The sequence below is a fragment of the Ambystoma mexicanum genome, chromosome 8 (assembly GCF_040938575.1).
Source record: "Ambystoma mexicanum isolate Mex_15411 chromosome 8, UKY_AmexF1_1, whole genome shotgun sequence".
In the NCBI taxonomy this organism is placed as follows: domain Eukaryota; kingdom Metazoa; phylum Chordata; class Amphibia; order Caudata; family Ambystomatidae; genus Ambystoma; species Ambystoma mexicanum.
This window is the reverse complement of record NC_090929.1, coordinates 270,257,486-270,278,174: the sequence shown is the minus strand read 5'-3', so window position 1 is coordinate 270,278,174 and position 20,689 is coordinate 270,257,486. Positions and strand designations below refer to the sequence as shown.

Below are 20,689 nucleotides of genomic sequence, written 5' to 3'. Positions count from 1 at the left end.
CATCAATGATTTTAGTCCAACACTGCTGCATGCATATATGATGCACGTGCAACAAGATGTGAGTGTACATCATAACCCATCTTGAAGATGCTACCCCCTCCATCATTCCATTGCACAAGACACATACCGGGGCCAGAAATGGGGTCAATGCATCCAGGGACATGTGTGTATGGGAAAAATCACCTGCTGCCATGTAAGACTAGTACAGTTGTCCGCCATGATTGTACGAACACTTACCTTCATTCCCCTCTCATGCAGGTGATGGTGGCTATCCCTTGAACCCTGGCTCATGAACCCTGTCTGAAACCCACAGAACAGGCACGAGGAGGACTACAATTGTTCCCATACCCGTACACGTGTGGTGATTGAGCAGGCCTTTGGCCAGTTGAAGGCACAATTTTGTTGCCTCAGCCGGTCGGGTGGGGCACTCATCTACAGCCATGAGAAGGTGTCCAAGATCACCATGGCATGTGTTATGCTGCACAATATGTGCATCCGTCAGAACGTGCCCCTGCCCCCTGACATGGAACTGCTACCACCTGATGATGATGAAGGGGAGGAGGAGGAAGAAGTGACAGGACAGCATTACGGTGCTGATGCACAGGAGGGACGTGCCGTGTGGCAATCATTGATTGGACAATATTTCTGACACACAAGTCAGCAGAGGGTGTGAGGATGTCAGGACATCGGGCACTGGGTGTGGGGATACATGTACACTATGCACTGTGAAATATTAAATGACACATGCGCAATGATGAATGTCCACTCTGTTTTTTTAGGTGAACAACCGGTGTATTCAAAGTGAAAATTTAAACATGAATAACAAACCCTCCACCACCCTCCCTCCTCCCCCTCCCACCACAACTCCCAAACACACCCTCACCCCCTCCCACCACAACTCCCAAAGACACCCTCACCCCCCTCCCCCTCCCACCAAAACTCCAAACACACCCCCAAACCCCTCCCACCAAAACTCCCAAACACACCCTCCCCCTCTCCCTCTCCCACCACAACAACCCCACACTAGTCCCATAGGGTCCACATAGCCCACATGTGGATGGCAGTATTGTCACTGTGCGCTCCCAGAGCCAGGGGGAGGCATGTCCTGGCGGCGCATCTTAAGGAGGGACCGACAGAGCGGGCTGGTCTGAGTTGAGTTGCTAGTTGAGGGGGTGTCCTCATGCTGGGGCTGTTGTGCAGGATGTGCAGCCTCCAGAGCATCTGCTATCCGGCCAAGGACCTCACAGAGCTGGTTGGTGCTGTCTGTAATAACCTGGCCCAGTGCCCTCAGTCCATCCCGCCACTCCTCCCTGGCCTGCCGATTGTCCTGCATGAAGTCAGTGATCAGGCCTGTGAGCTGCTCAGCCCGCTGTGCATCAATGGCTGATGTTGTGGCCCTGCTGGGGATGGGGCTCACATGTGTTTCCGGCGCTTCCGCAAGGGAACTGGCCACAGGACTGGCATGTCCCTGTGTTGCTCCTTGCCCAGATAGCTCAGGTGTGTCAGTCTCACCCGAGTCACTATAGGAGACCTGGGGGTTGGTTTGGGCATCTGGGGTGTGGACGACTTCAAATGTGTCCTCCTCAGTCGCTCCACAAATGGAAATGGGGCTGTCGGCAACATCGAGTGGGGCCGTGGCTGCCACCTCCCCAGCCACACTCGAATCCTCCGACCGCAGCATAGGGCATGTGTCTGCCGCCAGTGCAGGGTTGGGTGGGGGTCTTGCACCCTCCACGGGCCTTGCTAGAGCCGGTGGTGTGCCTCCAGGTGTTCTCTTCCTCGCAGGGAGACGGCGCCCCCTGCCTTGGCCCCTGGAGGTGCTGGGCCGGTTGGACTCATGCTCCTCGCTGTCATGCTCACTGCCTGTGGGGTGGAAGAGAGGGACGGCATGAGTGATGATTTGAGAGCCAGCATTTGGACATGGCTCCAATAGCACATTCAGATATTTGTGGGTTATCAGCATTTGGGTGGGGAACGGCACATTATTCAATACTTGGGTGGTAAATGCATGCATATGTCTGTGTCACTCATGTTGGCCGGGTACTGTGCTGGCTCACATGCACACTGTTTACATCAACTGCCCTGTGTGCCTCACGGAATGGGCCACTTTGTGTGGCATGTGTCATATAGGTTACAGCTTTGCACCTGGCACTATCCTGGGTCTCACTTGCTTCGGCATGCTTTAAAAGGGTGGGGGGCTGTGGCCGACTATGCCGTGACTCCTTGGCCATTCCTTAGCAGTGACTTCCATAACATTGGCATTGGCAGTATTGAATTTGGACAGTCACCTCCATCAGCCGATGACGTTGCCCCGCACTCCATTTCTCCAACCCCTTCGATGGCTTTGGGGCCTATCATGGCCGCACATGTCTCCTCCCATGGCATTAGTTTCATGGGCAAACCTGGGCCTCCTCCTGTCTCCAAGGCCTGGCTTCTATTAGCAGAGAGGATGCTCCGCACCGTCAGCCGCAGGTCGTCCATCCTTTTTCTGCAATCATTTGTGGTGCGGGCAGTGTTGCCCACGGCGCTCACCTTCTGCGCCACTAGAGCCCAGATGTCTTTTTTTCTTGATCAACGCCACCCTCCGCATGTCATTGCTGAAAACAGTGTCAGCATGCTCATGGAGGGTATCCACCAGCATTTGGAGTTCGCAGGGCTGAACCGCTCCTTTCGGAGGCGGGCAGCTCCGTTTTTTGGCGCTTTGGGCATTCCTAGTTGATGATGGTATCTTTCCGGTATGTCAAAAGTGTGCCAGGGGTCCTGTCTGGTGAGGTTGCCAATGGAGTGTGTTTTTAGAGATGGCCGCCGTGCTCCTTCCAGTTCCTGTGCGATGACGCTGCTACCGGTTCCACATTTTAACGATGACCGTAAATAACAGTGACCGCTATTTACGGTCACCGGTAATGCCGCATTACTCTATGGTGGCAGTGTTCACTACGGTACGGCTCATGCCGGTAGGGGGCTTTTCGGCCATTTTTGCGCCATGCCGCTATGTTCATTACCGGCATGGCGCAAACCTCGTGCCCGTGAATTCATAATAGTGCGCTTTTAGCGGTCTATTGCCAGCTCGGACACGCTATTTGCGCCATGCCGGTAATGGACGGAGCTTACCTCCAATCTCAGAATGAGGGCCATAGTCTTTTTTTGCTTGTCCAAAATTTACATTAAAACTGTCATAATCTCACATTACTACTTATTCAGATTATTTAAATAAATGTCTTCATGTAAACAGTTCTTTAAAGTCTATGGATGGCATTTGTCACTGTATGGGTGGTACTTCAAATCTCCAAAGCCAGCCTGCTCCCTCTGTGTAAGTCTCACCAACAGGGTTACTATAGCGCCCTTTGATTCTATGCAGCGGAAGCTGAGGATGGGTGTCAAAGGAATTCACACTTCTTTGTGACAGTGCTAGTTCCCCTTGGCCCATTGTCCCTTGCTGTAGAAATGCTGGCCAGTCTGACGAGGTCACAAATTCCCACACCTTGGCCCTTTCATATTTGTAAAGGGGCTTGTACCTTTGAAGTGCCTACCTTGCCAAACTGGTTCTGCTGTTTTCAAACATTTATTTTTTTCTTTTTCTCTCTTTCTTCCACAGAACACAAGTCTTTTCATAAATAAATATAATATACATTTAAACCACCCCAGCACCACACATATAATACTGTTTCTGTGCGAGTATTGGGATGATTTCACATTTAGGTTTCAAAAGAGCAGTTTTCTTGCTTTTGCAAAAACGGATTTACACGTGTTCATTTTCTACATGTTGATTTCACAAGATGCGGTTTTCTTCACATTTGCTTTCTGAAGTTCTTTTTTTTATAACTCTGGTCAGTTTCTGTACACAGGGATATGCTTGGAAATGGTTCATTTGTAATTGACTTATAGCAAGAGAGGGGGAGCTTTCTTTTGAAGTACTTTGTGTGGGTTAATTTGTTTCCAAAGTGAACCCTAGCCATGCGGACTGAAATGAAATTCTCTGCTATTCACAGACTTTATTTGCTAAAACAATGCCGCTCTGGGAGGGATAGCCTTCTTTGATGGTGTTCAACATGAAATGGATGGACATGGCTGTGTTTCACTAGAACCAAACTGTGTGATGTTTAAAAATAAAAGTAGCACCAGTGCAAGGTCATTTTAAACACAGGACATTTTCTTGTGCAGCTTTGAGTTTTTGAGATGACAGACCAGCAGCGCAGAGCCATTCTGCCTTTACGATATTTTTTTTGGGTTCACATGAAGAAAACAAAATGCAGCCATTCTTGGGGTGTCTGTGTTTAACTCTCGGCCCATATGTGCTCAGCAGACACAGCACAGCAATTTTGTTTGTGTAACTGCTAAAATGCAGTTTTGTGATGCAGGGGATTTCTGTTGGGCCTGGTAAATATACCCCACAGTTGAGGTGACAACAAAACCCATGAAATTCAGCTGAAGCCACCTTCACTTTGCATCCACTGTTGTGCAGCCTATGACCACAATGATGACATCACAGACGATATCCCTGATTACATCACTGGTGACATCACTAATTTCATTATCTCTGGCATTACAGATGGATTCTCTCATTAGATTACAAAACTAACCAGCTATGGCCAGCGGCCATGGCCTTTGGCCGTGCCCACTGTATATTTTAAAACCACAGATGTGTTCACTATGCACTCCTCTTTAAGATATTTGTAAAATGTGATAGATCTTAAGTAGCACAAAAATGCTTTTAGAAAATTTAAGGTGCAGGGGAGATAACAGCCAACCCTGGCATATGGGTTGTGAAATATATGAAAACAAAGTAAGTTCCTAATAGAGGAACTCCCGTCCCCTGCACACTTTCACAAGCTCAGAATGAGCCAAATTGTTAATATGACTTAGATACACCGTAAGAGTGTATAGAGACTTTACAATACTTATTAATTTGTATAAAACACAAGAACATTGTTTGGTATTCAATGAAGAACCTCAACACATCAATTGCAGGTATTTTCAGTTTCTTAAATTTTCAATAGTTCATAGATGACCCAACGCGTTTCGAGAAATTCATCTCTTCTTCAGGGGCATATTCAACAAATGTTATCACATCTAAAGGGACATTTTTAAAAAAACATATAATTACCTATATGGTAACTTATTCTCCAAGTCATTCATGATTCAATATATAGTATTCACATATATCCTCTAATAGAGATCAACCAATATTTCGGTTACTTTAGTATATTTCATCAATGAAAAAATATTCACTCAGTTATTCAACTATGTAGTTGTTCGGTCTATTCTTCCATGGCTAATCAAGTGTGTCCAACAATAAATTCAACAAATTCGGATTTCAAGTGGTCAGTATTGTCTATACTGCTGTGCTCAAATTAAAAACCGTACTATGCAAACAATTAAAGAATTCAAACATGTATCAGCCTAATGGAGGCGTTTTAGGCGGTGACATCATAATGGTTGTTGGTATATTGCAAATGGCCATGTGGTTCATCAATTTGTGACAGCAAATTATGTGTTCATAAGTAGTGATTTAAAAAAAAGGGCTGTATATTCATTGGGGAAGGGCTACACCTCTACATAAGAATATTCATCGCAAAAGTTTGAGCTTACCCTTGTGGTTTGAAAAGTGGTCACCATGAAGGTGAATGGTCATAATTTCAACCCGGAGGATCGGGAAGAACACGAGCTGAAAAATCGTCTCAGTAGCCTGGGTCGTGACGTACTCTAGTGTTGGGAAAGTATAAATAGAGTATGCTTTAGATAAGGAATAAGTAGAGTAAAAAAGTAATAAAATAGGAGCAGAGTTAGATGTGCTTACCTTCTGAGTCCGGCCAAAGAGAATGACAAGTCCGCTCCCGTGCTCATGTTCAGACTAACGGGTGGCCGTAAAAATAGTGGCGCTTAACAATGACGTCACTAATGTAAACAAATGGGGAAATGTTATGTGAGTGCGTTGCGGGTGCAACGGAACTTACGAAGGTCCGATAAATATCATAATATTCTAGAGGGTAAATATGACATCAAGGATAACAGATGTCATTGGATGAACTATCCAACATGTACAAAAAATTGAAAAATTATATATAGCTATTAATCGCGAAAAAGTAAAAAATTGCTGTTACAGCGAAGAGACCTTAACCTTAGTATGAATTTTGAGAAGAAGGACACTATAAAGCTTACGCTTCTCGCGGGCGGATATGGTTCCCGTTTGTGATCCCTGGTTTGAATTTAAGAAAAAAGTTCTAGACAGGAAGGGAATTAGGTGCTATTTAAGATCTATCAAATTTTACAAATATCTTAAAGAGGAGTGCATGGTGAACACATCTGTGGTTTTCATATACTTACCCTTCATTGGGGTGGCATATAGACTTCACAAGCACCCACTTAACCTAAACTCCAATACATACATTTGGAGATGTCATTCTCCAAAATCAACACCTTAACAGACAAATCAGCTACAACCTTGGCATTTAGCGAGGAAGAAGCTAACCGAATCTTGGGACTAATTAAAGACACCGACGAAGAAAGCACCGGAGATAATAATCCAGAAAGACTAATTTTCAAATTGGAAAAATTGATCCGAAGAGAAATTTATCAGAAACTTCATGCTTCAACTCTTGCACAATATTATAAAAGTAAACGCATACCTAGAGGCCTACGGGTCTATTTAAGACCAACACTGTGTAAGGAAAATCAATCATTCATCAAAAGATGGGAACAGATATTAAATAAATGTTCACTAGACCTTATCCTACTGACTACTGACTATTGAGGAGTTGTCCAAATCATTATCAACAATAAATCAAGAAATTGAAGAAGTCACACTGCAACTGTCAAGTCCTCCTCACCTCCCCTCCCCTCTCCCATTCCCCCCACAACTCTTGCTGTTTCTGTGACGCAGTTTGCTATGAAATGTCAACTATTTGCGGCATTCTGCCCGATTACCGAGGTTACTGAAAAGCTTTGTGTTGCCAACTCATCCCCTAGAATCCTCCAACACCCAAATTTCACTTGTGTTCTCTTGCCTCCCTTCCACCTCTAGACTGATGGTATTTGCATGTTTGTTGACCTGCAAAATCCTTTTTTCTGCGTTTCATTTTCCGATACCCTCGGCTATAACTGCGGCTATCTCTCGCATCGAGAAAATAACAGATGGCAGTTCTTTCATTTATAAACACCCGGATTCTTGACAAATTACTCAAGACATAGCTATCTATTTTGGACGAGCAGGCACACCCTTTTCCATCAAATATTTAAAAAACTACTGGGCAGAATAACCCCAAACCACAAAAATAGGCAACACTTTTTGTCCAAGTTGTTTTGGACCTGGCCCAACTCCATCCAGTGGTTTGTGCTGTGTGGTGTGGCAAAAAAATTACCTTTTCTGTCTATGGGAAAATGAATGGAGACTAGACAACAACTTTTTTTTTCTCAAGAACGTTATTATTTTTTTATGGATCTTTCCCAAATTTTGCTGTCTGGGGGGGCCTGCACGTCCTTAATTGTCTTCAGAATTTTGTCCAAATCTGTCAGACGAGTGAAAAGTTATTAGCAATTCATTTTTTCAGGTTACCTATGGGAGTCCGACTCACCTCAACTATAGGGCGGTGATGGCTGCCATATAATATATATATATATCTGCCCAGCTCCTGTCTTTCCACAGCACTTTGCATCTGCATATCCCCCGCTCTGGAGACTCGCACTTATATCTCTTGTGGCCCAGGGCGTGTCGCATTCGATATTCTAGCACTTCATCCATGGCTCACCCATGGACTCGGACTCCCCAGCACTTACCCCCTCTTCCCTCTTCCTTTTTGCACTTGCACGTTCTGAATTCTCACAAGGCATAGTAGGTTCAACCCCCTTCTCGATTACCCCTCTGATCTTAAATATTGTGTTGTAATTGTACTTCCCACCATCCCTCCCTCCCTGCCCTTTGGGTGCTTTGAAACAGTATATTTTTTATTGTATAAGCACCTGACAAGTTAACAATAAATATATATATATATATATTACATGGCCACGGTAGTGGCCATGTAGTTATGGTTAAGTTGCTGTTTCTATAGGAAGAGCACTTTTTGGGTGGCTTATAACTTCGCTCTCCCTGGACGGGTCCTCACCAAACTTTGCAAAAAAAGTAGTTGGGTCACTCTGAATTTTTTTGCAAAGTTTGGTGAGGATTCGTCCAGGGGGGGAAAAGTTATAGGGGGGGTCCCAAAACTTTTTTTTTTCCCATAGACTGAATGGGAAAAAACTTTGCGCACAGCTACAGCCCAAACCGCTGGATGGATTTACACCAGATTTGCGGCAGGAGCAGCGGCCTGGTCCCAAAAGCGTGCTTTTGTAAATTTGGTTTAAATCTGTCCAGTAGTTTTTTTAAAAATGACCAAAATGTAAGGCAAAAAAATTAGTGATATCTGTGTTCGCTTCGCGGACGGACTTCCCTGTTCGCTCCGCGGACAGCACCCGATTGGCCCATGGCCTTGCGTCATGTCCGCGGACATGCAACGTGTTCGCTGATTGGACGGCAAGGGGCGTGGAGCGCGTCAGATTTTCTGTGGCGCCCGCCATCTTGTATTCGCAGTCGACCGCGTACAGCGCAGTGAAACGTGGATAAAAAATTGTATTTAGTGCTGTGTGTTGGTGTGTTCAATGTTTTGTTTTTTTACGTGCTAGACTTTTTTTTGCGTTCGATTTATCCACGGAGAACACGGCTGTTCTGACATTTTGTAAATAAACTAAATGGTGGGGTGTTTAGAAGACGGAGTATGTGTCATTTTTGTTCGCAAGGAAGGTAAAAATGAGCTATGAACACTCACGGTGTACTTAATTGTTCGTAAATACACATACTGGGGGTGTCCTCAGGACGCTGTCCGTATTGTAATCTGTCTAGTTGAATGTGTTCTAAGAACACTCGCAGTGTTCCGAAATGGTTGCAATTACACAAAATGGGGGTGTTCTGAGAACGTTGTTTGTATTGTTCGTTGTCAGGGTGAAAGTGTTTTAAGAGCACGCCTTTTGTCCGCTAATAGTACAATTTCCTAGGGGCGTCAACCGACTTTTTGTACACTAAAGAAACGATAAATCCGGCTGGTGTGCGCCGACATTATGTGATAATCCGATGACTGGCGCTATTGACCTGGCTGACTTGCTTTTGCAACACTAAATCATATCTCCCGCCCCTAAGCCTGATATTATCAAAGCATTCATATTCCCCGCCTCTCTCCGTGACGTTACAGGGTGCGTAATCAAACGCGCCCAGTCGTCTCCAGTACTACGTGACTTTACACGGAACCCGGAAGACAACACTAATTATGTCACAACACAGCTCGCCACAATTCGGAATATGAAACTGTGATTTAAAAGCAAACAGCAAGATTGTAAATGTTATAAAGTACATTTATTTGACATCAAATGTTTAGAGAATATTCAGCAATTTGCATTTGTCTTTGTTGTCGATCCGCAAAAGTTCATGTTGAGACACGCGATGTTCCTTTGCTGTAAAGAGAGTGTTAGATCAGCTTACAACTCAGTGCGCCACAATTCGGAATATGAAACTGTGGTTTAAAAGTAAACAGCAGGATTGTACATTTGGTTAAGTACATTTATTTCACATGAAATGTTTAGTGAATATTCAGCGATTTGCTATTGTCTCTGCTGTCGATCAGCAAAAGTTTATTTGGAGCGACACGTTGTTCCTTTGCGGTAGATAGGCTGTTGGTTTATGATAAAAGCAGTAAATGGTCGCTCTGATAATCGGAAGGTTGCTCCAACAACGAGTCATTAGACCATCCTATTGGTTGGTATGTTGTTTGTAGCCGCAAGTACTGCGTAAGGGCATATTGGTCCTTGGCGATTGTCCCATAAAATGGTGAGGGTCATGAAGTTGCATATTTGGACCTGTACCTGGCAGTTGAAGACCCCATCCGCTGGAGTCTGTAAATCGTGACATAGGCTAAATGGAGCCACATACCTGTTTTAAAAAACATAAATTAGTATCACCAGCCGATCTTCATTAAAAATCATCATTTTATTTATTAGGGCGTGAAAATATTTGCTATCGAAGATAGTGCAACAGAGTATGTTAATAATAAAATAATAATATTTTCCCATTCATATAGCGGTAAGAACCGTGAGGTATCTAAGCGGTGCTTATTATTAACCACGGTGTGTGCTGCTCATTTATCGACCACGGAAGGATGAAAGGCTGAGTTTGGCCTTGCCGGGATTCAAACTTGCATTAGCAAGCTGTGCACGGATGTCAAAGCGAGCGCTGTACTCGCTGCGCCACTTGAGAGGCTACAGTGAAGTGGCACAGCGAGTAGAGCGCTTGACTGCCTATAGACCGGTTAAATTATTTCTATTAACCCACCCTGTGTCGTCTGCCTTTTTCAGAGCCCTCTAAACGACAGGGGATCAATTCGGCGGTGATAGTGCGCGGTAGAAAACATTATGCCACTTTCAACGAACAAGTTCAACTTGAGCGGTCTTTAATGCTACGCTATTGTAATTATATTTGGTATAAAATAATCTAAAGGGTTACTTACAGTACAATTGCAATTTCCATTGTCTACGAGTGGTGCAGTCCCAAAATACGACTCCGCGCGTGCCAACGATCTTTCGCATAGTGATATAATATATAAAAGTGGTTTCGTTTCAGAAATGTCATCTTTATCTTCTCTTACGTTTTAGCAACACTCCTTCAAGAGAAGTCTTTCATCACAATCTCTGTCTGTCAAGGTCAAAACACAATACACCCTTATAGTCCGCTTCGTGAGCCTCTCCGGGGCCCAAGAAAAAAATGGAAGCAGCTGACCTTCACTGTGAACGAGAATAAATTCTTACTTTGCAACATTCTGTGTAAAGCCATCTGTAGAAGTTGTGGAAGCAGCTGACCTTCACTGTGAACGAGCATAAATTCTTACTTTGGAACATTCTGTGTAAAGCCATCTGTAGAAGTTGGTTTTTGCACGCCATGTTTGTTTATTATTTGCGTGATATTAAAAAAAGTTTGTTTAAAGGACGTTATGGTTCTAAGTACAGCCGAAAGACCCCTGAAAATCACAAGTTATGGTAAGCTTTGAAAAATAACTGGTGCCACCACCGTGCACTGCTAAGACTAACACCCAGGACATTAAAGATGACATTGCAAATGTCATTGATGAAATCACTGATGACATCACGTGTGTATGTACTTTTCATGGAATTTGTGTACTAGGGATTTTTATTATAATGTTGCGAAAAAAGTGTCAAGGATATTGCAATAAATATCATACCATTACTAGTGCTTTGAACGATGCATTGATATAAATAGCATTGTATTATGGGATTCTATCTAGTATACTGAGCTACTAATGGAGAAACATAGCATTGTGTGCAGAGTACAAGATGAAAGTATAACATGTGTAATGTTAATATGTTGAATAATGAAATAATAATTGTCCTGAAATGTTCGAAAATTCACAAAATGGGGTTGTTCTGAGGACGTTATTCGTATTGTGTGATTGCTTAGCTGTATGCAATGAGGGAATGGCACAGAGAGTAAAGTGGACGCCGTCCGTGGACACCGCGGCTGTTCGTGGACAGGGTGTGCTACATCCGGGTTTTTCCAGGAAATCCAACATGGAAAGAAGACTGTACGGATCAGCCAATCAGATGTCGAGGTTGTGGATTTGTTTTGAAAGAGACTGTGTGTGGTGAAGATGGCAGAAGTGGAGAAAGTCAGGGTGTTGGTGCTCGGAGATATGTTTGTGCATGGTTTACAGCAGTACGCTGAATGCAGGCATGTTGCAAAGAACTTTGATGTGAAAGGAGTGGAGGTGGTGTGGAGCAGTGTGCCTGATTGCAATGTACAGGGAATTGTACAAGTTTGTGAGGATATGGCCACGATGAACAGTCCGCATGTGGTAGTTTTGCATTATGGTGCTTTCCATTTGGGCAACGTCAGTGCCCCTACTTTGTTGGCTGATTTGGAACGCTTGGTTCAAGCAGTAATGAAGATCCTTCCAAATGCAAAAGTCATTTTTTCTGGATTACTACCTAGGGCAATATGGGACAATAGTTCAGTTTTTTGTCCTCAGCAAAATATTGCTAGGTGTGTCATCAACCGAGGCATGTATGGTATGTTCTTCTGTAACAATGAGAATATTGATGCCAGTAATGCTGTTAATTTTAAAGAAGATGGCATTTCTTTATCTTTTACGGGAAATGCCTTTCTATTTTGGAATGTAAGGGTTGCTTTGGAGAAGGTTATGTGAAGATTTTAGAAGTAAAGTAAGAAAAAAAACAAGAAAAAAAATACAAAATAACAGGTGTCTGTCAAGCATCTGTAAAAAAAAAAAACGGCTCTTTTCAGAGTTAACTTCAAAGGGGAAATGGGGCACACTATTTAAATTTACATTCACCACGCTCAGATTTTCGATGTGTCCGCGGACATGGCGGTAGTCCGCAGACATGAAAATCACTACGAGGGGTTAGTATGTTCTATGTTACATGTATATGAAGTCAGGGATATTATGGTTAAGTTGTGCACTAAAAACCTATGAAATTCAGTGAAAAAACTTTGTTAAAGGGACGTTATGGCTCAAAGTAAAACCGAAAAACCCCTGAAATTCGGCAGTTATGGTAACATAAGCAACCATAACTCGCGCCACCGTGCACTGCTAACACTAACACCCAAGACATCAAAGATGACATCACAAATGTCATTGATGACATCACTGATGACATCACATGGCTGGCTCTCCCTTTTTATCCTTTACTGACATATCGAAGCCACATAGTTTTATTCAGTAACAGTCAGGAAGTAAAAATTGAAAAGGTACTATATTTGTAGACTTAGGGTCCAGTCACATCATATGAAACATATACATAGCGGAAGATACAGGCTTGAAAGAGAGCAATCCTTTCTGTGCATGAAGATAATCATTATGGTTATCAGCACTTTCTCATAGTTTTATTTTTATTACTCTACCTTCCCTCTATATGCTCATATTTGTATACATTATACTCACTCTCCATAGAGTGAATGGGAAAAAAATGTTGCTCGCGCCTACAGACCAAACCGCTGGCCGGATTTCCACCAAATTTGGACCAGGAGCAGCGGCTTGGTCCCGGAAAGCGTGCTTTTGCAAATTTGGTGAAAATCCGTCCAGTAGTTTTTTTAAAAATGACCAAAAAGTAGGTAAAAAAAAAATAGTGATATCTGTGTTGGGTTTGTGGACACACTTCCCTGTTCGCTCCGCGGAAAGTGTCCTGATTGGCCAATCGTCTTGCGTGATGTTCGCGGACATGCAAAGTGTTCGCTGATTGGACGGACTGGAGCGTGAAGCGCGTCAGATTTTTCGGTAGCGCCCGCCATCTTGGATTCGCCGACATCCCCGGACAGCGCGGTGAAACTTTGTTCAAAATGTGTATTTTGTAGAGTGTGTTGGTGTGTAGGAGTGTTTGGGGAGGGTGGGAGTGTATGAGATAGGATGAAAGTTGTTTTTTTTATGTGTTAGACGTTCTTTTTGTGTTCGATTTGTTTGCGGCCATCACGGGTGTTCTGAAATGTTCTAAATAAACTGACTAGGGGGTGTTCTAAGGAGTCAATATGTGTCCGTTTTGTTAGCAAGCAAAGTGAAACTGTTCTAAGAACACTTGCGGTGTCCGGGGAGTGTTCATAGGGGGTGTCCTGAGGACGATGTCCGTATTGTTCTCTGTCAAGTTGAATGTGTTCTAAGAACACGCGCGGTGTCCTGAAATGTTTGCAAATAAACAAAATGGGGGTGTTCTGAAGACGCTTCTAAGAACACTCGCGGTGTCCGGGGAGTGTTCGTAGGCGGTGTCCTGAAGACGCTGTCCTTATTGTTCTCTGTCAAGTTGAATGTGTCCTAAGAACACTCGCGGTGTCCTGAAATGTTCACAAATAAACAAAATGGGGGTGTTCTGAAGACGCTTCTAAGAACACTCGCGGTGTCCGGGGAGTGTTCGTAGGGGGTGTCCTGAGGACGCTGTCCGTATTGTTCTCTGTCAAGTTGAATATGTCCTAAGAACACTTGCGGTGTCCTGAAATGTTCGCAAATAAACAAAATGGGGGTGTTCTGAAGACGCTTCTAAGAACACTCGCGGTGTCCGGGGAGTGTTCGTAGGCGGTGTCCTGAAGACGCTGTCCTTATTGTTCTCTGTCAAGTTGAATGTGTCCTAAGAACACTCACGGTGTCCTGAAATGTTCGCAAATAAACAAAATGGGGGTGTTCTGAAGACGCTTCTAAGAACACTCGCGGTGTCCGTGGAGTGTTCATAGGGGGTGTCCTGAGGACGCTGTCCGTATTGTTCTTTGTCAAGTTGAATGTGTCCTAAGAACACTCGTGGTGTCCTGAAATGTTCGCAAATAAACAAGATGGTGGTGTTCTGAAGACGCTTCTAAGAACACTCCCGGTGTCCGGGGAGTGTTCGTAGGGGGTGTCCTGAGGATGCTGTCCGTATTGTTCTTTGTCAAGTTGAATGTGTCCTAAGAACACTTGCGGTGTCCTGAAATGTTCGCAAATAAACAAGATGGTGGTGTTCTGAAGACGCTTCTAAGAACACTCCCGGTGTCCTGGAATGTTCGTAGGGGGTGTCCTTAGGATGCTGTCCGTATTGTTCGTTGTTAAGTTGAAAGTGTTCTAAGAACTATCGCGTTGTTCTGAAATGTTCGTAGGGGGTGTCCTGAAAACGGTGTCCGTATTGTTCGCTGGCAAGTTCAAAGTGTTCTAAGAACACTCACATTGTTCGCGGACATTAAAATTTTCCCATAGATCATAGTTGAAATGTTTGACTCTATGGATGTGATATGCTGCGGTGGTTGTTGCCAGGGCATAGAGTCTTGGGTGCATGGCCAAATGGCCATGCACCCAAGACTCTATGCCCTGGCAACAACCAACGCAGCATATCATATTCATATTTGCTTACAACTTTGGGTGAAAAACAAATGTATAAGGAAGAAAGGTATTAGATACTATGGATGTGATATGCTGCTATGTTGTCCTTATTATTGTATACTTACTGTTTGGTCTAGTAATGGGAGTCCATGTTTTTATTCATTTCTGTGATAAAAGAAAATAGCATGTTAGTATTAGTATTTTGTAATGACTTATTACATTGTATAAGCAATATACTTTTATTTTTTTTCAACCCTCATATTTAGTAGAGTACAAATCAGAGTACTGTGCAATTTGCTCAGTTTCTGTATTTGTTGCTAAAATCATTGGGTCTGTGGGAGAAAAAAAAATCCATGTTGGATTAAAAAAAACCCTTTTTCTGTTATGCTACAGTTTATTTGTTTGTTTGTTTTCAGTGTTCACTTTTTGTTTCTGGCTAATTCTTTATACTTTGCTTTGTTGTATTTTTTTTGGAGCAGTAACAGATTCTTCATTTGTTTTGATATTATACAATTTTGGAGCAGTTAGATATCAATTGGCGTATTCTAACTGTCTATTTTCTTAATATATTTTAGTGGTTTTGATTTATCTATTTGCATATTGTTAAATTTTGGGATAGTTAGATACCAATTGGCGTATTCTAACTGTGTATTTTTTGGTCTAATTTAGTGGTATTCATTTATCTGATTAGTTGTTGTAGAATCTTTGAGCAGTTAGATAGCTTTTGGAATATTCTAACAGTTTATATTTTCTTAACACAAATTTACTTAAAGGTTTAAATACAGTTTATTTATCAAATTTTGGTTTTAAGAACATCAAATAAGCGTTTGTAAGATTTGCTGGTAATCTCTGCTTTAGAGTAATGGTACTATCATTACATTCAAACCATCCACATTTCTTTTTTATATATGCAGTGTAGTGCCCTGAATTGGTTGTGGCTCCTGCGTGGTAGATTATACCTATTGTTGTGAAGGTTTTCTTACCAAGTGATATTTGACCATGTGTGAATCCAGTCAGCTTGCAGTTGTTTTTGGTAGCATCTCCATTGTAACGTAGAAGTATTAGTATTAAGTATTTACTATGTGTTTGTATTACTAACGTGGAGCGATTATCTGAATTGCAGGTAGAGCATAATCTACCATGGTTTGCATTTTGTACAAGTTGCTGAAATGGAATGGATTCACAATTTGGTATTGATATATATATGAAGCGTTCATTGGGGATTTCTTCTTGTGTCACATTGTTGCAGAGAGTGCATGTATGTTTCCACATGTATGAAATCTGAAATATTTCATTTATAGGTATGTTTTTGTTTTCCAGTACTTGTAGTAAGTACATTAGAAATTCTTGTGGATCTTCCTGTGAGTTTATAGTGAATTTCACCATTCCAGCAGAGTAGTCCAATTGTCGTCTTATTCCAAAAACACTATATGTGTTGTCAGGATTGTTTGCTGCATTTCTGTGAAGTACTAAAATTTGCAAACACAAAGGGTCTGTACTGTGTAAGTAAATGTTGTCAACAATTGGTGGTAATTGAAATAGAATATTCATTGCTACATTTGCATAGCAATTTACACCAACTATATTTGAGAATTTAAATGGTCCAGGTAGTTCTTTATCTAACTGCTTTTTTTGGAGTTGGTCTTCCTTCTTTAAAGAAGTACCTGGTTTACTTTCTCTAATTGATTCTTTTTTGTTTGTGGTACTTGATGAAGTATTAGTTTCTTTTACTCTCTTTGGAGGATTTGCAGTGACGTCCTGTTGCATTTCTGTTTGATTTAGTTTTCTTTTACAACGTTTTAGTTTTTGTGGAACAGAATATGTGTTTAGATGGGGAGTGTATAGTGAGCGAAGTCTATTATATTCTAAAATGCAAGGAATATCAGCGTTTACTTTACTTGCATCAAAGTTGATTAGAAATAGACCGTCAAGTGTACGTAAGTGTGATAGTGCTACGTAGCTCATGCCTTCTTTAAAGACTGTGTTACCAATATCTATCATTGCTTTGTCTAGGGTAAGACCTTGTGATTTATGAATCGTGACTGCGTATGCAAGAGTTAGAGAAAATTGTTCTCTGCGTACATACATATCTTTGAAGAGAAGGAATCTAGCTGTTGAGCGTCCTATCCGTTTTACTTCTGAAAGTTTGTCAAAGAGTATATTGACAAACTGAATTTTGTTGTCACGTGGGTATGTTTGAAAGCCAACAACTGTACCCAGTGCTCCATTAACTAGTCCTTGGTCCACGTCAAGGTTACGTTTAAGCATTACTCTGCAATTTAAGGATAATTTTAACATCTTTTCTAAGCCTGCTGTGTTTGAGATTGATTTTTCTAAACTATTTAGTCTTGTTGCGGCTTGGTCACACATGGGTAGTGTCATTCCATGTACATCTAGTTTGTCTGTGGCGCTAATTTCCATTATTGGCTGCATTTCTTTACTTAACATTATTTCATTGAATTTGAGACAGCTTGCAAGAGTTGGCATTAAGGCCATACAATTGACATTTTTGTGGGCTAATTGTTCCATAACATCTGTAGCACATGCATTATCGCCATAAAGTGCATTAATGTGCCGGGTTTTCAATGTTGCTTCTGCTTCTTTAGAAAGTATACCAACTCTCAAACTTTTTAAAATGTTGGCATAAGTTAGATCTGCAGATTGGCGCATGTTTTCTGTTAATTCTCTGCATTGGAAATGTTGCCAAAGGTTGACATTTCCAATGCTGCCAACAGTTTTACGGCAGAGTTTGTGCCCTAATGTTTTAAAAATAGGTTCACCTTTTACTGGTGTTAATTGAAGCAGATCTCCAAAAACAATAATGTGTTTTCCTGCAAAGAGCTCTTCATAGTCTGTTTTGAGTACTTCTTGTAATCTGAGGTGAATCAAAGCTAACATCAGGTTGGAGACCATGCTCACTTCATCTATTAGTAGCATTTTCATTTGTTTCAATACTCTGCGTAATTCCATTGCAGCTTCTGCAGAAAGTTTGTAATAGTCTAATTTGTTCTGGTGTTCTACTGGTAATAGTAGTAATCGGTGTAATGTAACACCACCTATGTTGTAGGCAGCTAAACCTGTGGGGGCAGTGACAACAGCTGACAGTTTGTTGTTTGTCAATTGTTGAAGGAACTTACTAATGATTTTGATTAGGAATGTTTTGCCAGAACCAGCTTCACCACTGACGTACAGTAGTATAGGTTTATAATTATGGCAGGAACATTCTTTATTTTCATGTTTTACACCATGTGCAATTTGTTTTGTTACTTCTTGAAAAATGCTACTTTGCTCATTGTTTAGTTTTGATTGTAGTATAGTTAAGTCTTCCTTATCTTCATACTGACACATGGTGTTTTCTACTTCTATCATAGCTAATTCTGCCTCATTTGTTATTAGTGGTTCTCCCAGTGGTTCTTGGCTTCCTGTTACAGAAGGTTGACTACTGTCAGGAGTATCCTTATCTAGTTGGGCTTGGAGTTCTTCTTCATGTTGCTGTTCATTGTGCAACATTGTTTTGTACTGTGTAAAGTTTACATCAGTTATAGTGCTTTCATTTGCTTTGAAAGCATCCTCAAATGAGTCATAGTTATCTAGTAATTGTTCTTCTTTTCTCCATGGTTTGAAGAGTTGTAGCAGGGACATGTAATATACTTCTTTATGTTGAGGAGTCTTCAATGACAATTTGATATGATTAATTAAATTTGGTTTAGTGAGTTTAACTAAGCTGCCTTCACAGTATGTCACTCTATATTTACCTTTTTTTTCATCAGGTTTCATATTATTTTTCTATGTGTAGTTTTGGGCTATTTGGTATAGACACATGTTTTCCAAAGTATTACTTCTGTTTGGGTAGTATGTGTCCAATAAATTGTTTTTTAAAATGTCTTGGCTGTTGGGATCATGTTTGGCTATTGTTTCTATATCTTCATATGATTTTAGAACTATTTTTCTAGATTTAGCTGGACCAAGACTTAGCCATACTATATTTTCAGATTTACCATACAATGAAGTACCAGTTAAACGATCAGCTGCTTCATAAGATCCACATTCTCTATGGGTGAGCATTTTTATGCCCAAGCTGTATAATTTCTGAGATACTGTTTTATCTGATGACAGGTCATTCCAGGGGTCTTGGAGCTCTGTCTTTTCTGCTTTAGTTAAGTATGCTGTGACATATCGTGCAACTGCAGTAGAATTGTCTGCAATGTACTGCACATCTATGTTTGCATTCCATAAGTGGCCAATGATTGCATTATAATCATTGATATATTTTTCTTCTTCTTTTCTTTTTATGTAATATGTATTTTTAGGTGACTTACCTTTAACACTATGTCTAACTGAAGACATGAGGTTGTTTACTTGACCTGTATTTGTAACTGGTCTAGGAAAACCAAATCAGCATTTGGTGTAGTATTTGCCTTTGTTTTTGTATTTGCGACGACAATATTTTCCACATTTGTGTCTTTGAAATTGTAAAATTTGTGCATGAAGATCACTATTTGTGGCTTCTGATGGAATTTCACAAGTGACATATTTTTCAATAAACTGTAAAACAGTGGCATCACTGTCTCGACCAAATTTAGGAGCATCTTTAATCCATAAAAGCATGTGGATATGTGGTGCTCCTCTGGCTTGGTATTCTTTTCTCCAAAAGAAGTGTTGCACTTCTCCAAGGGGAGGAACAGTTTTATTACAAATAGAATGTAGCATAGCAATGAAGCGATGGTGAAAATATCTTGAAACATTAACAGGATCCAAAGAACAAAGTTCTCCAGGTGTTAGAATATCTATGTTTGTTTTGTTTTTATTTGATATGCGTAGGAAATCATGTAAATCTTCCCATGCATATTCTGCACAACTTAATGTAACAAACCAAGTGGGTGGGCCAAGGTTTCTGATCATACAACGTACATCTCCATGACGTCGAAACCAGTACTCTTTAGTACCACGCATATTTGCTAATAGATTTGTAATATTTGATTGTAAAACCTCATCTTTTTGTTGCACTTTCTCTAATAATTGTGTAGCTGTCATATTTTGAAAGTGTGATCCTGATTTTAATATGTGTGCAACTCCGTAACATAAAGTTGCTAGGTCACTTTCAAAGAGTAGGTGGAATATGTATTCCACATTTTGTCTAAATCTGGGATCTTCAGAATACATCCGTAATGAGCGGTATTCTGAAGCTGATATTTGAATAGGTCTATCATCATACCTTCCTCCTTTGCCAGTAGGAAAGAGTTGAGGAAAAGCATGTGCTTCTATACTTTTTTCCCATATACTGATTGGCGATCCTTTTGTTTGACGCATTTGGTAAGTTTCCAGTACATCTTGTACGGTGTCATTACAGTGCAAAGGATGAATTGTATAATGGTCTAAAGTATTTGATATTGTAGCAGGATCTAGTAGCTCAAATTGACCAGCTTCTTGTGTTTCTTGAATTATTTCAGTTGTATCTTTCAAGTTTTCTTCAATATTAATTTCTTTGTAATATTCATTATTCTCTTTAAGATATTGAAAGGCTTGTCTAACTTTATATAAATCTACCAGCTGTTGCCATATTTTTTTGTCTTTTGTAGGTACTCCACTTACTAATATAATTAAAGATTGCTGCATTGGACGTTGCACTCCTAGAGTATGCACAATTTCTTTTAGATTTAATGGTAAATAAACTACTTTTCCACAAATGCCTTTTACCAATTCAGAGGGAGGTAATTTTGCTGTTTTTGGTTGAAGGCGTATTATTGCTTGAAATGTGTGTACTGTTTGAATTATGATGCTCTCATATAAATTAAGTTGTTGTAGAG

At 41.2% G+C, this 20,689-nt stretch overlaps 1 protein-coding gene across 1 annotated transcript in view; it reads right to left on the bottom strand.

The window, feature by feature from the left end:
- Positions 1-9,427: 9,427 nt before the first annotated feature.
- ASTN2 (astrotactin 2) overlaps positions 9,428-20,689 on the bottom strand; it is a 3,972,579-nt gene continuing 3,961,317 nt past the window's right edge. Inside the window, exon 23 of the mRNA XM_069609664.1 lies at positions 9,428-9,952. Within this exon, the coding sequence (XP_069465765.1) occupies positions 9,763-9,952 (190 nt within the window). The 3' untranslated portion in view covers positions 9,428-9,762. The remainder of the gene's footprint in view (positions 9,953-20,689) is intronic.